This window comes from Ciona robusta, chromosome 2 (assembly GCF_009617815.1).
Source record: "Ciona robusta chromosome 2, ASM961781v2".
NCBI classification, from domain to species: Eukaryota; Metazoa; Chordata; class Ascidiacea; order Phlebobranchia; family Cionidae; genus Ciona; species Ciona robusta.
The window spans coordinates 6,540,238-6,554,939 of NC_143236.1; the positions used below are offsets into that span (position 1 = coordinate 6,540,238).

The 14,702-nt window shown below is 33.8% G+C and overlaps 3 protein-coding genes across 8 annotated transcripts; 2 read left to right on the forward strand and 1 right to left on the reverse strand.

The window, feature by feature from the left end:
• The first annotated feature begins 49 nt into the window (after positions 1–49).
• On the forward strand, positions 50–7,869 carry LOC149740641 (ciliary microtubule associated protein 1A-like). Of its 5 annotated transcripts, none has more exons than XM_089872456.1 (7): positions 50–177; positions 687–857; positions 1,090–1,293; positions 1,652–1,753; positions 4,757–4,878; positions 5,293–5,433; positions 5,870–7,185. In XM_089872456.1, exons 2-7 carry the CDS (start codon positions 749–751, stop codon positions 5,951–5,953), a joined length of 762 nt encoding a protein of 253 aa, XP_089728582.1. In that variant the 5' UTR covers positions 50–177; positions 687–748; the 3' UTR covers positions 5,954–7,185. The 5 variants fall into 5 exon arrangements, with proteins under 5 accessions (XP_089728582.1, XP_089728581.1, XP_089728583.1 ...); XM_089872455.1 differs by lacking the exon at positions 4,757–4,878 and adding an exon at positions 2,145–2,266 and having other exon boundaries at positions 51–177; positions 5,870–7,179; XM_089872457.1 differs by lacking the exons at positions 4,757–4,878; positions 5,870–7,185 and adding exons at positions 3,154–3,263; positions 7,226–7,869 and having other exon boundaries at positions 52–177.
• A 49-nt stretch (positions 7,870–7,918) lies between these two features.
• Positions 7,919–11,428, reverse strand: LOC149740642 (protein FAM8A1-like). Its single transcript, XM_089872451.1, has 7 exons — positions 11,272–11,428; positions 10,717–10,866; positions 10,413–10,485; positions 9,978–10,092; positions 9,414–9,549; positions 8,982–9,121; positions 7,919–8,685 (listed from the first exon to the last, which is right to left on the reverse strand). Exons 1-7 carry the CDS (start codon positions 11,320–11,322, stop codon positions 8,529–8,531), a joined length of 822 nt encoding a protein of 273 aa, XP_089728577.1. The 5' UTR covers positions 11,323–11,428; the 3' UTR covers positions 7,919–8,528.
• Positions 11,429–11,650: 222 nt separating this feature from the next.
• Positions 11,651–14,365, forward strand: LOC149740643 (WD repeat-containing protein 93-like). 2 transcript variants are annotated; one of them, XM_089872433.1, is made up of 2 exons: positions 11,651–11,806; positions 12,195–14,365. In XM_089872433.1, the coding sequence occupies exon 2, from the start codon at positions 12,208–12,210 to the stop codon at positions 14,245–14,247; it is 2,040 nt and encodes a 679-aa protein (XP_089728559.1). In that variant the 5' UTR covers positions 11,651–11,806; positions 12,195–12,207; the 3' UTR covers positions 14,248–14,365. The 2 variants fall into 2 exon arrangements, with proteins under 2 accessions (XP_089728559.1, XP_089728560.1); XM_089872434.1 differs by having other exon boundaries at positions 11,664–11,806; positions 12,198–14,365.
• Positions 14,366–14,702: the final 337 nt, after the last annotated feature.

Here is a 14,702-nt window from a genome sequence, read left to right on the forward strand (position 1 = left end):
AATTTATGATTTATTTTACGCCTTGCCTTTTATATCAAAAACTTTTTTTATAACCGCTTGATTTACGCCTGTTATTATTATACGTCACGGTCCTAGCAACGCAGGTAGCAACCGAGTGGCGGGGAAAGTCTACAAGTAATTTCGATTTAAAGCCGGATTTCCGTATTCAAGTTAACGGTAAGACTTTTAGGAATTTTTATTTTAATCATAAATATTAGGTAAGGCGTGGTGTTGTTAGCATTTTTTGTTTTAGTTCAAGCCCCTACTGCCATTTTTATATTGTTCGACGCCGTACTATATAGGAGTAAGTTTGTTGCATCTAACCAAGAGGTTACCGTTTCAAGGCCCGGCCCTGCCACTATTACAGACGGGTGTCGGCAATTTTCTTTAGCTCAGGATTTTTTATAGGTTGTTCATATGTCTGCATTAACAAAAATCTACAAACTAAAATTAAGATAGTCTATAAATAGTAACTTTGTTATGAAATAGAAAACCCGTGTTATAACGACTGACCACGCAAGAAAAAAGTAATATTTATTTACTCTGGCAAAGAGAAAAAATGGATTAAAATTTACATTTTTATAGCAGAAAAGCCATGAATGCAAACTTATAGCAAAAAAGCAATTAATAGCTTATTTTTCAATATACCTATCTGGGTGCAAAAGTAACTGAAAATTCTATTCTAGCAAAGAAACAACATTACAGACTGGCAATTCTTGGTGTTTATATTTGCCCACCTGAGAAGATAATGGCGACCGCATCTTATGTTGGAGACTGGAGGCCCCACCGGCCCCGTGGTCCCATAGGGGCACATTTTAAATCCCCGGGACCGAAGTACATGCTCCCGGGCTCTACAGGTATTAAAAATGCTGTAAAAATATTTTTAATGTGTTTAATGAGAGCAATTAAAAAATTAAATGAATAAATAAGAGGGGAAAAAGATTTTCTGGCAATTGTTTGTTCTATGGGGAGACATCATAATAAAGATTTGGTGTCTTGTTCAAAAACACATATGTCTGTAATAAAAGCAAAGCCATAAATAATTAAAGTTGATTAAATTGTTTTTCCATTAACTTTGAATTATTTCAGGTTTTCGAATTCACGACGCACGAAAATATCGGAATCCTGCGTTCAGTTTTGGAACAAGACACGCAACCTTTACAAACGATTGCAGCCCTGGACCTGGATATTTAGTTCCTGCTAATATAACAAACAAAGGCACTGATGGAACACCCAAGTATTCTTTATATGGAAGACATAAAGGGATAGCACCATTTAAAAATCCAGGACCAGGTGCTCTGTTTGTAACCTTTAGGTTTTGTCAGTACTTTTTTTTGAAGTGTTGTTTTTTTTCTGGTAAAGAATCATCATTGTTATTATACCAAGATGACAAGATAACCTATTTTTCTTATATGGACCTGTATTATGTTATGCCTGGTATAGCAAAACTATCAAAAAACTTAGTTGTTTTACAAAATGTGTTTTCAGTTTTTCCAGTAATATTTACTATTTAGAACACTCGTGTTATAACTTATAACAAGTGTTGTTTTCCCTGTTATATATCACCCATGTTATAACGACTGTTAATTTGGGCCCTGTAAGGTTAAAGTAAGTTATGTTCATTACATTCATTCACGTTTTTTTTAAACAGGGACCTACAGTCCAGAGAAAAGTGGTCGTTCCGCTCAATATTCAGCACCAAGTTATTCTCTCTCTGGCCGAACTAAGGGTCACAAATCGGATATCAGTCCAGGTACCCATATTTGCAGATGTGTTTTTTAATTTGTTTTATCAACCCTTTAGTGTTGTAGGATATTGTTCAAGTTTCTATAAAAAGTATAAAATGTTATAAAAGGGCAAGATTGTTTATGCTTTTATGTAAATGGACCATTCAAATAAAGTATATTACAAAATAAGTAAACTTTAATGTCACAATGTCACATACGGTACTCTAAAATGTTTTTTTGGGGGGTTTGAATGTGATAAAATTACATTTTTTTGCACAGTTTCTAATGCTCACGTGTTAGTATTTGCAGTTTTAACATGACATACCAACTGTTGTAATAAACAGGTGCGAAAGTTTATCACAATACCAATATTAGCCTTAGTATATTTTTGGTTTTCTTTACTGTCATAATAAATAGGGCCGGCTGCTTACATGCTACCCAAAGTACTTGGCCCTGAATCTGTCGGCCGTTTATCCCTCCCCAGTTATACGATGGTTAGCAGAAGAAGTTACGGCTCTTTTCACGACGACCTACAAAGGGTTGGCATGTGTTTTGTGGCGTGTGTCATGTAGATTCATCAACCCCCATTAATTATCATGTAGATAACTGACATTGTAAATCAATCGGTTTTGTTTCTAATTTCTTAAACCAGTTATGAAAGTGTGTTTTATTAACATTTTGTCCAAGCTAACTTTAAACATAAACTTACTTATATTTGTATCTTCGATCACAATAACAACAAGTAAAGACAAACAAAACTAACACATACCATATAAGTTTATCTTACAAAAGATAAATGGTTCTATTTTTATTTCCATGTAAACAAGTTAGGAAAAATGGCTCAAAGTTAAGTTCTGTTCTATTTGAGTTCCTTGGACCTGGGATTTAGACCATATTTGGCCCATTAACCCATAAAGTTTAAACTACATTGTTTGTTTTGGTGGTAATGTTTCCAATGTAATGTAATATTTGTTAGTTTTGTTTTCATTTGTTGTGGAATGCAAATTTATGGTCCTGATGTTATGTCTAGTCCTGGTATTTGTTGATTAAGTTTGGCACTGTGCTGTCAATTTCTGAAAATTGTTTTAATATTTAATAGTTCATAAAATGAAATTACTATTCTCTAATCTCATTAAAAATGTATAAGCGATCATATATTGCTATTGAGAAAAGCTGCTTATCTTCTGTTAAAGTTTGTGAATTGCTGGATGTTTTGTTAGATCAGAAATATTTGGTATACTAATGTGCCAGTATAACTTTATTGCTTTTTCATACCTCATATTAGGTTCCATTTTTTATATATGGAATCTAGAGTAACAGAGAATGTAACGACATTTCGTACTGTTTTTTTTGGTGGAGAATATGTGTAGGCTGTGAATTACTCAGATATGTAAAAACAAACCTAACCTGAGGCCAATACATGTAGGGCCCTCTGCATATTCCTTACCCCCTGTAAAGGGTTCAGATCATACGGCACCTGCTTATTCTATTGCCGGCCGAAAAGTTGCCGGGAGTTTTTCTGAAGATTTAACTCGGGTTTGTGTTGGCATGGCAACGCATGGTCCGTTACCGTTGGCAACCTTACAATCGGTTGCTATGGAAAATATGTTAATGTTGCATGTCACCATGGTTACAAGTCGATGAATAACCATGGAAACAATTGATTACAATTATTACATGATTCTCAACTTACCACATATTCATGCGAAAACTTACCAAATATTTTTTAAACTGAAATTTGTCGCTTGTATTCTGTAGGTATCTAGATTTGGTTGGTAATACCCAAAACAATCAATTTTATAGACAAATTAGCGCTAAGAATGTAAATTGAAAATCTTGATTTAGTAATTAAATTTTCTTTTTGTTTATGAAAGTTCTGATTTAATTTTTGGCTTTATATTAAGGTTTTAAAAGTATAGTTGCATTGTAGTATCTTAGAAACAACTTTTACAACCACTTTTATTATCATTGTATCATTTGCGTGGGTTCTTCAACTCTGAAGTGGGCTTCAACTTGCCAAACACGCGCTGTTTATGTTGTAGTGGTTCTAACACTTTAAACTGGGATTTAAATCGAGATTTTAAACACTTTGCATGCGTTTTATGTAAAACTGGGATTTAAATCCCGTTTTAAAATATTTTGCATGTGTTTTATGTAAAACTGGGATTTTAATCATAATTTAAAACATTTTGCATGGTTTCACGTAGATGCATGGATTTAGTATCCTGTTTTAAACTTGCTTAACCACATTATAACTACTTTCATTTTAACCATCAAGTTGTCACACATAAGATATCTTATAAATAATTGAGTGCATGTGTAATCATTTATTTATTTTTTTAATGGGTTATACCTTTTTTGGACGAGTTATTGTTGGTTATATATTCAATATATCGCCTTTAACCATAAGCGTTTAATTAGCTTTTTTTCCCTATATATTAAACCAAGCAAACACTTTATTGCAAAACTAAGTACATACAACTAGTTAAACAAAATGTAATTTTACCAATTCCAATACACACTTTCTTTATCTTTACAGTCAGTGTATAGTAAGATGGTTAGATCTAGTAAGTTTTTATTGTTAAAGTTCTGCAGTATATTGCTCACAGAACACATGCCTAAACTTATACTAAACAAATAATTGTAAAATAGTTATAGTTTTGCAAGCTGATTACATGTTCTACAGTACACAGTTTTAAAAACTTTTTGCCTTAGGGATAAAGTTGTAAAAATGTACATAGCGTAAACGATTTCTGGCTTAATTTAAAGTTAATAAAAGTTCATGATAAGACTCCAGTAATAATTGTCATTGGTGTGTCTGGTCATAGTCCCTCACCTATATACAATTGAAGGACTTACTCCACTGATTAATATTGTCATTCCAACACCTTTAAAAAGTATTAAGATATCCAGCATAATTTCCATGTCCTCCGGTGTGCCTAGTTTAAGTCTCTCACCTATACAGAATAGAATAAAAATGTCCCAACTTATAAAATTCTCATCCCAACATATTTGCCACATACTATCAGGTCCAGCAGCTTATAAACTTTTCCCAATGATGGGCTCAAGGATTGTGTCTGGAAGTTCAGCCCCTAGTTACTCCATGACAGGAAGAGCAACAGTTGGAAGTTTTCATGAAGATTTGAGAAAGGTTAGCTAAGTGGGTGGAACCGTTGAGATGGAAGAATAAAAAAAGTTTTGTTATTAGATATCTATCGCTTTAAGCATTTGAATGGAGGTGGTTAAGATTTCTATATAACGTACAGGCACAGAGTTTATTTACAATAGAAAGACTAGGAAGATATAATTAATAAGTTGCCAGATACTAGTATCAGCATGTTTAATAAGCTTGAATTCATTTATTAAAGTTCGTATTAGACTTAAGGGACATTATAAAAAGATACAGCACTAGCGGTAAAAGTTTCAGTAAAAGCAGAGTTTGAGTAATATATACCTTCTTTTGTTTACTGTTTTTCTAATTTTGTATTTGTTTACTGTTTTTCAAATTTTTCCAACCTATAATTTGTATCAGTTTTGCATCATTATTTACATTGTTACATCACAGACACCTGGACCTGGAACCTACAGAGTGATTGCTCCATGGGTTTACAAAAATAGAGGTCCCCTATACAGCATGACTGGTAGAAACATGTTACCATCAGATGCAACTAGAAAACCTGGTCCAGGAGCTCACAGTCCAGAAAAGGTTGGTGTCTTAATAATATTAAAAATACTTTTTCTTTGTCTCTATGTTTCAGTAGCGAAAATTAGGTAATAAACAATAAAAAACAGACAGGAAATAATGACAATGGGACAGTAGTTAACCCATGCTAACCGTATAAAACATACTTACATTTAATTTGGCGTAGTCTTAATCTTTACTTACTCTATAAAGTTTATCTTGTTTTATCCACTGTGTTTAATTTGTATTTAATGTATTTTAAAAACAAAGGGTTTCTGTATACTTTGCATTAAATTTAGACTTTAAGTTCATACAAAATGCTTGAGCCTTAGAAATGTACTAGTATTTATAAAAACTGTTATTCTGTATTGAGGTAGATTTTTATTTGTCAGTGAGTGCTAAAGTGTTGTAGTAATATACTACTTTTTTATCTTTGTTATCCTTGTTTCACTTGCAACAGGTAGTAATAAATAAGAAGCAAGCACCCCAGCACTCCTTTGGGATCAGACATAGCGAGTATTCAGCTCCTTTACTCAATTGTTAAGTTACGTGCACTAACCACCAAGTAAAAGATCACTGTGAAGTTTTTTTAAGTCAACCGCAATAAAAGATTATGCCAGCGTCAGATCATGATGTGTTTGTGAGAACAGAGATTACTGAAAAACATGTTGTTTCTAGAAAGAGGAAAAATACAGTGTTTCCGACCGGATATGTAGCAGTGATGCCAGCTAAGAAGCTAGTTTTTAGGAATAAAACAGTTTTAAAAAGTAAAAAAAGGGTACTAATTAAAAAAACACATATATGGAAAGGATAAATTAAAACACAGATAGAAAGAATAAGATCAAGATTGGTTTAGTTATCAGGTCATATAATTATATCACCAAGTTTCCTGTATATTGTAAAATTGTAATAGTATCAAATGAGCTAATGAGTTAACTTTGGCCTAAATCTGAGGTACTATAGTATGCCTCATCATAGGACCTCACCCATATTAAAAATTATGAAGTAATTTCATACAACATGTAGTGTATTTATTTATTAGTCAGTTCATGTTTCAATGTTTGTACTTGGATTTATTTAAAATTTAGTTTAACTAGAAAAGCCTTAAGTTAGTCAATACCCACAATACTTAAAGGAGGTCTGCAAACACAGTTTACAAATGGAAAACATTACGCTCTGTGTGGTATGACTAACTTTAGCAAATGAAGCTGGCAATGTCAATATTTAAGTAACTTCCTTGTGCCAGCAGAATGGGTATTGAATCACTTTCATAATCTTACAAATCGAGTTAGAAAAAACATATTCCAACAATAGCATTGTATTGGTGCCAGACTCATGTAATGTGTATGTGATAACCCTCCTCTTTTGTGACAAATGCTTCCCATTTATTTAACAATATCTAGCATTGTGACATCACAAAAGCTGAATTGTAGTGAAAACAAAGCCTATTGGAGGTCATTTTCCATTGTGTAGGATGGATAAAGATACTGATTTATACAAAGTGGAACTACTTAATATGAATTAGTATTTTGACACCACCTATTTTCGTTCATTCCCAATTTAGATAAAATACTTAATTTTATGTTTCCCATGTCCAAAGAAGTTTAATCGTGTAATAATAAATCATTCCTATCCCATGTTCACCCACAAAGTAACATACTTGGCTGGCAGGAGGTGTATGAAACAGAACACCTGTGTTTAACGACTGTCGCTTTCCTGCCATGCCAGGATAAAGTAAGAAGTTACAAATACAAAATGAGTAAACCAGATATATAAAGCATTTTAAATACTATTAAATGTGTTGTTTGTATTTAAGGTATACGTGACCAGACGTCATGCCCCGAAATATTCATTTGGAATTCCACATTCAGAGTACATTGCACCACTCATTGTTGATCCAGGCCACTAAACACTGTTACAAGCAGTATATTACAAACAAAATGTCACCAGCATCATGTACTCTATATATTTTTTAACTTGATGTAAATATGTGTACAGATATGTCAAGCTTTATGTAACCTATAAAAGCATATTTGATTATTTACTGAATGCTTATACGAAATTGCATACCGTTTAACTGACATTATTATGTACTTTTTGATCACTTGTTACTAAACTAAATTATCTTTTAAATTGAATTAATGAAATGCAATCAATAGGTTACTTGTATTTACCTTAAATTATTAGTAAAAGTGATTTTATCTATAAAATCTATTAATCAGTAGGCATTTAACTTTTTGCTAACAAGTTCCTATGAAAAATAACTCAAGTCATATATGTCCCCTATTAAACTTTCAAATGTAACTTACTATTGCCATCTAGTGACAACTTTCTGCCACATTTACTTTACTGCTTTTAATTTGGTCCACACTGCACTTTTATTGATTGGAAACACTGCGTAATTCGCACTATTGCAACTGTGAGCTTAAAATGCAAATTTAATAAAATCACCAGATTTTATAGTGTCTAACTAATGACTAATTTAAACTAACTTTATATTACTTAAGAATGAAAGACAACATTTTAATTTAATAAATTTTTAAATTAAAGCGCAGTGTACTTGGGAAAGACATAAATTCCGCAAAAAGCTTTATTACAATCACCAATATATTTAAGATAAAGAGCAAAGCTATTAGGCTGACATTCTATCAGGTCAGATCAAAAGTGTTCTCTTGAAAAGACACAAGTAAATTATACATCTGATCAAGTTAGTTATTTAAAGATAAAGGCGCACAGACAAAATCACAACACTGGTCTATTTCTCCAGTAGAAATCTCATAGCGATTACGAAATGGAAATAATGTTACTGACAACCTCAGTTAAAAAATTCACCACATTTACCTTTACTGTATAATTTGACAAACCTACATCAATTTGTGTAGCAGGCAGGAGTTTGTATTTGCACAGTCGTAATAAAGTTCATTTTTTTCAAAATTGAGTGGTCTGTCTATAGCAACAGGCCTAATAAATTTATCTACAGTTTTAAGCATTTATAAGGAAACTGTAGAATTGGTGGTTAGTTCCGAATATAGGGTATTTATCTGCACTTGATATTTTTACACGGGAGAAATAAAATACACCACATTGGCCAGATTCTTAATAAAATTCAACAAAAATTATTAAAAATGAGGAATTTGTCCTTGAGGTTTTAACACAACGATGGTGTTTGACATGATATCATATGAAGTGCGCTTATGTGCGTAGAAAAAACCAGTAATGAAGGTTGGAATCATGAATGCTATGGAAAGATTCTTCACAAAGGTTCGTGTCCATGAGCTGTGAAAATACAGTGACACATTGGTAAGTAGAATTAGAAGAAATAAAGGGGTTTTATTTATCTCCCAGATTATAATAAGGGATAATAAATTCATTATACATTACCTTGACTCCAATTTGTTTTAGAAATATTACATATTTTAAGTCTGTTTGAAACAGAAAAAGACGCATATAATTCTTATCACAAAAGTATCCATTTAAAAACTTTAAGAAGAAAAAGGAGAGTTACCACACATTAAAATGGATAAACTGACCGGAAAATCTATGCTTTATACACCTAAGGATTTTCAACTTACTTCGAAGCAGTAAGATGTCCACCAGCGAGTGTCGTTACACCTGAACGATTGCCAAGTTGTGGTTGATTGAAAAGTGCGATAACTTTTAGTCCCAGAAAATATTTACCAGGAGTTGCCCCGTATTTCCAAATAAAGAAGAACTGTTGAAATATATTTATTATTAAGGAATAGGACAAAATAGTCAGATCAAAATTCACTCAAAATCTTAGTTAAATCTTAGTAGTTTTAGTAAGTCTGCAGTGATTTTTGTGGCCTGAGATTTTTCATATTTTGAATAAAAACTTAAACCAATCTTCTACATTATATTTTTATGTACAACTACCGTACTGATGTTGGCAAAATAAATCTTTTTAAGTTTGGTACCCTTAACATTTAAAGTTAATCAGTTTTACCTCTTTATTAATTTGAATCTGAAATAACTGTTTATATTACCTCATATAGACAACACATTGTTCTGTATAGGAAAGCAACAATAAGCATTGTTTGTAATTCTTCAGTGTAAATCTCCTCAAGTTGATCCATGTCCACTTCATCCAATAACATGAGATGGAAGGAGATTTGGAAAGCACTGTGGTGTTAAAATATTGAGTTAGTGGTGGTAACAAAATATTACAAGAGGGAAATTGGTCTTTTACACCTTTTGCTCACTGCCAGGTAAAACATATATTCATACAACCCATGCTCACTGTCATGGTGTAACAAAAGTTTCCTTTTCTATATTAAACCCACATAGACATAGTGTATTTATACACTTGCCTGGTGCCCATTTATTATGTACCATCATACAAACATAAAGTGTGTTTTAGTTCTTATACTCTTGCATACAGTTCAAAACATAACATTAAAACCATACACATCATATATTTTAACAAAATCTACGGTGATATTGTTAGAATTCAGTTCCAATAATAGCATAAAACATAGGGAACCGCATTTGTTAATGTGTCAAATACTTTGTACGGTACTTTGGATTTTCTTATTTGTCTCGACACTTACTTGATTCCAAGGAAAGCCATAAGCAACCAAAGAAATAAAAGTTTGATTGAAAGTAGGATGAGAAAGTCAAAAACCTCAGCAGCAAACCTCCGGAACAAAGATGGAATCATAAATCCTGAAAAAAAATTGGATTTTTATGATATCTATGTTAGGGTAGAAATGATAAATATAAAACAAATCGGAGCCAAAAAAGATGGAATTTGATTTTTGATATATTGTGTTAGGATACTGGTAAATAAATGAATGAATTTTTTTGTCTATTCGACTAGGGTAATAAACGAAAAAACAGAAAGTAACTGTAAAAAACAGTCTGCATTTAGAGTGAATTTGACAAAGTTATTACTAACATTTGTATTTTTACAAATTTGTAAAACACATAAAAACACTCCTTTGTACCATAGAAAAAAGCATTTATAAAGTAAAGTTAAGACATACTTTGGACCCTGGCTTGTGTCTGGTCTGTTGGTTGTGTCAAGTTACTAGAATTAGTAATATGAGCAGCATTTCCCTGAAAGAAATTTTTAGGCTTAATGTTATACTGTCCAGTTATCATTTTTGGTTGTTTAGGTATGTATCTGCAGGTACACAAATTCATTTTAGAAATGTATGAATATACAGTTACATTTGCTTTTGTTTTCAAACAAGATGTTTAATTTTATAATGTAGAGTTATAAGTTTTGTTAAGTCGTGTATTTTACAAACACATTTTAATTTTAAGAATTTTTAATTCAGTCCTTACGTTTGTCATTTGTTTTAGGTATTGTTGGTGCATGGTCATGTTTTGCATCATCATATTATGCATCCAAAACCACTGTTGCATCTGGCAGTTATATTGCCAGTTTCGGAGTTTTTCCATGTATTCGGCAAACGCAACATCCTTTTCATTTTTCTGAGAATATAAAGTTAAAAGTTTATATAGTGTTAATTACTTAGTGTAAGACGGTAATTAAAGAAAAAATAATTGTTTTTCGGTGCTAGTGAAGAATCTCCCCCCCCCACCTTATTTGCTAACCACTAACCCCAAGGTTAGGGGGTTAGGTGTTGATGGTTAGGGGGTTAGTGGTTATAGAAGTTGGTTAGTAGTTAGTGGTTAGTAAATAAGGTGGGGAGGGGAAGATTCTTCACTAGCACCGTTTTTTCATTAGTAACCAAAACCTTATACAATCATATCCGAACAACCTGAACCAAGCATATATAAAATTCCAAACATTTTTGGGTAGATTTTACATAATTTTGGTCAGAAAATACCTTCAAATATATACAGTTCTGGTAAACGGTTATTCTACATATGTACCTGTTTCGGAAATTCCTTTTGTATTCTCTTTTTTGCTCCGTCGTTTTCCATTTTCTTCAATTTATTTAAAACGAACAGAACATGAACACGTATCCTTACAGAAATATTACCTAGTATGATTTCTATAGCAAATTTGTTTATTGATTTTCATGTGAATTCATGCGTGAACGATTATTTTTGGAAAATTACAAAACTTGGGTACTTAAAAAATAAAACTGAAAAGTAGCTCATTTTGGTTTGTTCTTGCAAAATACCCGTAAAAGTAAACAATCATGTTTGTAATTTAAAAAAAAACTTAGCTTACTATCCCATTTACATTCACTTTCAAAAGATTAAAAATTACGAATAATAAAAATACTAATTATGATCAAGTCCCTTTATGTTATTAATTTCATTGAAAGGAATTAATGCATTCTACTAAAATTAATAAATGAAAAAAACATTTCAAATATTTTATAATATATTATTTCTATGGCCACTTGTTCTTAGCAACAACCACCGCTAAAGTTTTGATTTCTTGCTAAAGAATAAAGTGGTAAGTTTGTTGCTATATTTTGTTTCAATTGTATGTATTTTTATTTATATTCTTATTTTAGTACTCTAATTATATTAAACAATGCACATTTGGAAATTTATTAAACTTAAATCTGAATTCAAATATGTCTAATTTACTTCTTAATTTTACTAAAATTTGTGGCACTAGCGAAGAATCCTTTGCTACACAGCAGAATAGGCTGGTGAAGTGTTAGAGGTTGGTGGTTAAGCGTTGATGGTTAGGATGTTAGTGGTTAGCAAAAAGCGGGGAAGGACTTTTCTACCACCGAAACAGAACACCTGTGTTATAACAAATATCGTTTTACGGCCCTGCAAGGATAAAGCAAGTTACATTCAATTTTATTATTATTTAGTGTTTTGTTTTTCAGTAGTTTATTAGCCATGCCAGTCTACATACGAAGCGGGGAATTGAACATTCCTGCTCCGAGCATCAGCACAGTTGATGATGAGGACGAGGATGGTGTTTATCTTCTCGATCCTGAGCTCGTCGTGGATGAGCTGCCTCAACCATTCCGAATGATCGATAAAGTCCTCACTGGGATTGTGGAAGATGTTTGGGATGAGATTGTGGATCGGGAGAAGAAACGAGAGGAAGAGATGAGAAGAGTGAGGCCTCCAGTGTATAATCCAACATCCAAGGTTGAGGAGTTCACAAATTTATCATGTATGGTTCACAGCAATGATGCAAGGTATATGTTTGTTGCATTTGAAACTGGAGACCTTGTTGCATTTGATGCTGTTACCCATGATCGTGTAGCACAGTGGGTTTCTCCAGATGAGACCATTTGTTTTGAGAAGTTAAACTGTGCTGTTATCGGAACGCAAACCTATTTATTAGCAACAATTGATGACATGGGATTTTCACGACTTATTGTTTTTACTGGGGATGGATTTCATGTTATTCAACTTTTAAATGAACAGCCTGAGGGAAGTCCTAAGTCGAATGCGGTGAAATTTCAACTTTCTGTAAATGGTGACTTCTGTGGCCTTTCTCTTGAATGTGAAGGTGTATCATGGGTGGATTTTTACAAACTTCCCAGAGATAATTGGCTTCGGGAAATTGAAAATGCTCAGAAAGATGCTTTGAAGCGAGCACAAGCAAGCAGTGAATCCGTTAGCATACCCCCTGGAGAAGCCAATGAATTAGCAGCTGTGGCATCAGAAATTTTCGAGATAAAGTTTTCAGCAATTACTCTTGTCCAAAAAGTAAAGCAGCCAGTGTCACTGAGTGGTTCACTTACTACCAACCAACAAGAAGCAATGGAAAAGGCAGGCATTATTAACAGTGTTGGGAACGGATCAGCTCATCTGCTATCTGAAAATCATTTGCGACTTCGGAGAGAAGTAACCAAGAAACTACATAAAGAGGAAATGCAGTTTCTTGAAGAAAAGCCCCATTTCTTTCCCCATGCTACCTGGCACTTTCTTTTACCTTCCAGAATGCAGCACGAAGTTCACCCCACTGGTCCTGGGTTTGAAACAACTCCAATTTCAGTTTGTGTTTGGTGGAGTGAGTCAAATCTGATGCAAACTTATTCCCTTGTCTCCAAAAACGTAAAAGATCCCGAGCATAAGCCTGAGATTGTGTGGCCAATGATGGCAACTATAAAAGCAACTTCTGCCAGCGTTTGTACTTCAGTTATTGCTGTCGGACTCGCTGACGGAAAAGTCGCTGTTTTCGACCGTCACCTATGCACACCAAGAGCCATGAAAAGTATTGAGGCAAACGTCTCCGTGCGTGACTTGCACGTTATAGATGGTTCTATTGAAGGCCCTACCATACAACGCACCAATCCCCCGCCTTTGTACGTTCTTATAGGCCTTACCAACGGCGCTGTGTATTCGCTTGATTGCAACAACGACGTATGCCGACAACTAGTAAAAAATGAAACGGATAAAGAGGCTTATTCCCTTTTCACTCCAATTCCTGGCTTGCCGAAGATATTTCTTATCGCATCGTTACAAAACACGGTCCGCCTGTGCGATTCCCTGACCGGCCATATAGTTTGCGAGTTACAGGTGTCCGAGTCATTAGAACCAATGGAAAATCGCATCTCTTTCGCTTCAGAAGGCGATGTTTTGTTCGCGAAAGACGACGATTCTTGTGTGTTTAGCTATTCCCTTCGCAGTTTCCCCTCCCTTGACGTTTACCGCGATTCCCAGTGCGTTCCACACCCCCTGACTTTCAAGGAGACGATTTCCGAACGGTGCCAGCGTTTGCTTACGGAACGAACGGCAAAGCAGAACTTCCGAAACGAGACTCTCGCCGTTAGGTGGCGAATGATGAACAGGGAGCTGGGAATCCTGGTCCATTTAAAAGCGTCAATCAAAACACCGGCTACTACATCGTCCACACCTATGTCTCGCTGGAACCAAACCACTGGCAAAGTAATGGCCCATAACAGAGCGTTGACGCATTAAACTTTTTATACAAGATTATTTGTACATAGCAGAGTTTTTTTTTGTAGCAATTTAAAAAATATTTTTGTTGTGCCAAAATCGTCAATAAATAACACGTGCATTTTGGTGTGAAACACTACACAGCCTAGTACGAAAGAATCCGACTTTTGTTGGTATATTTCAGAGTTGTTTATACGTATAGGATTTATTCTATATATAGGTGAGGTCTTATATGGTAAATTCATTTCAAAGGTACTTGGTATTTAAGCCACAGTTGGCCCACTTCTGGCATGCTTTTTATATGGGCGCATTATAGGCCTGTGTCCGTACAGCTAGCCTGCTACAATTCGTTGTGTAAAAGTGAAACATAATACATTACGATATACGCCTATACAGGAAATATAAACCTCGCCGAACAACACATTGTAATAGAGAACAAAACAGATTTTTTATTTTAAATAAAACTGTAACGAGGA

Bases quoted from the DNA above. Each gene is read 5' to 3' on its own strand.
- LOC149740641 (XM_089872454.1), top strand. From the start codon at position 749: ATGGCGACCGCATCTTATGTTGGAGACTGGAGGCCCCACCGGCCCCGT. The intron at 858-1,089 runs GTATTAAAAATG...GAATTATTTCAG, and splicing joins CATGCTCCCGGGCTCTACAG to GTTTTCGAATTCACGACGCA. The intron at 4,879-5,292 runs GTTAGCTAAGTG...GTTACATCACAG, and splicing joins TTCATGAAGATTTGAGAAAG to ACACCTGGACCTGGAACCTA.
- LOC149740642 (XM_089872451.1), bottom strand. From the start codon at position 11,322: ATGGAAAACGACGGAGCAAAAAAGAGAATACAAAAGGAATTTCCGAAA. The intron at 10,486-10,716 runs GTAAGGACTGAA...AATTTCTTTCAG, and splicing joins ACCTAAAACAAATGACAAAC to GGAAATGCTGCTCATATTAC. The intron at 10,093-10,412 runs GTATGTCTTAAC...ATTTTTTTTCAG, and splicing joins GACACAAGCCAGGGTCCAAA to GATTTATGATTCCATCTTTG.
- LOC149740643 (XM_089872433.1), top strand. From the start codon at position 12,208: ATGCCAGTCTACATACGAAGCGGGGAATTGAACATTCCTGCTCCGAGC.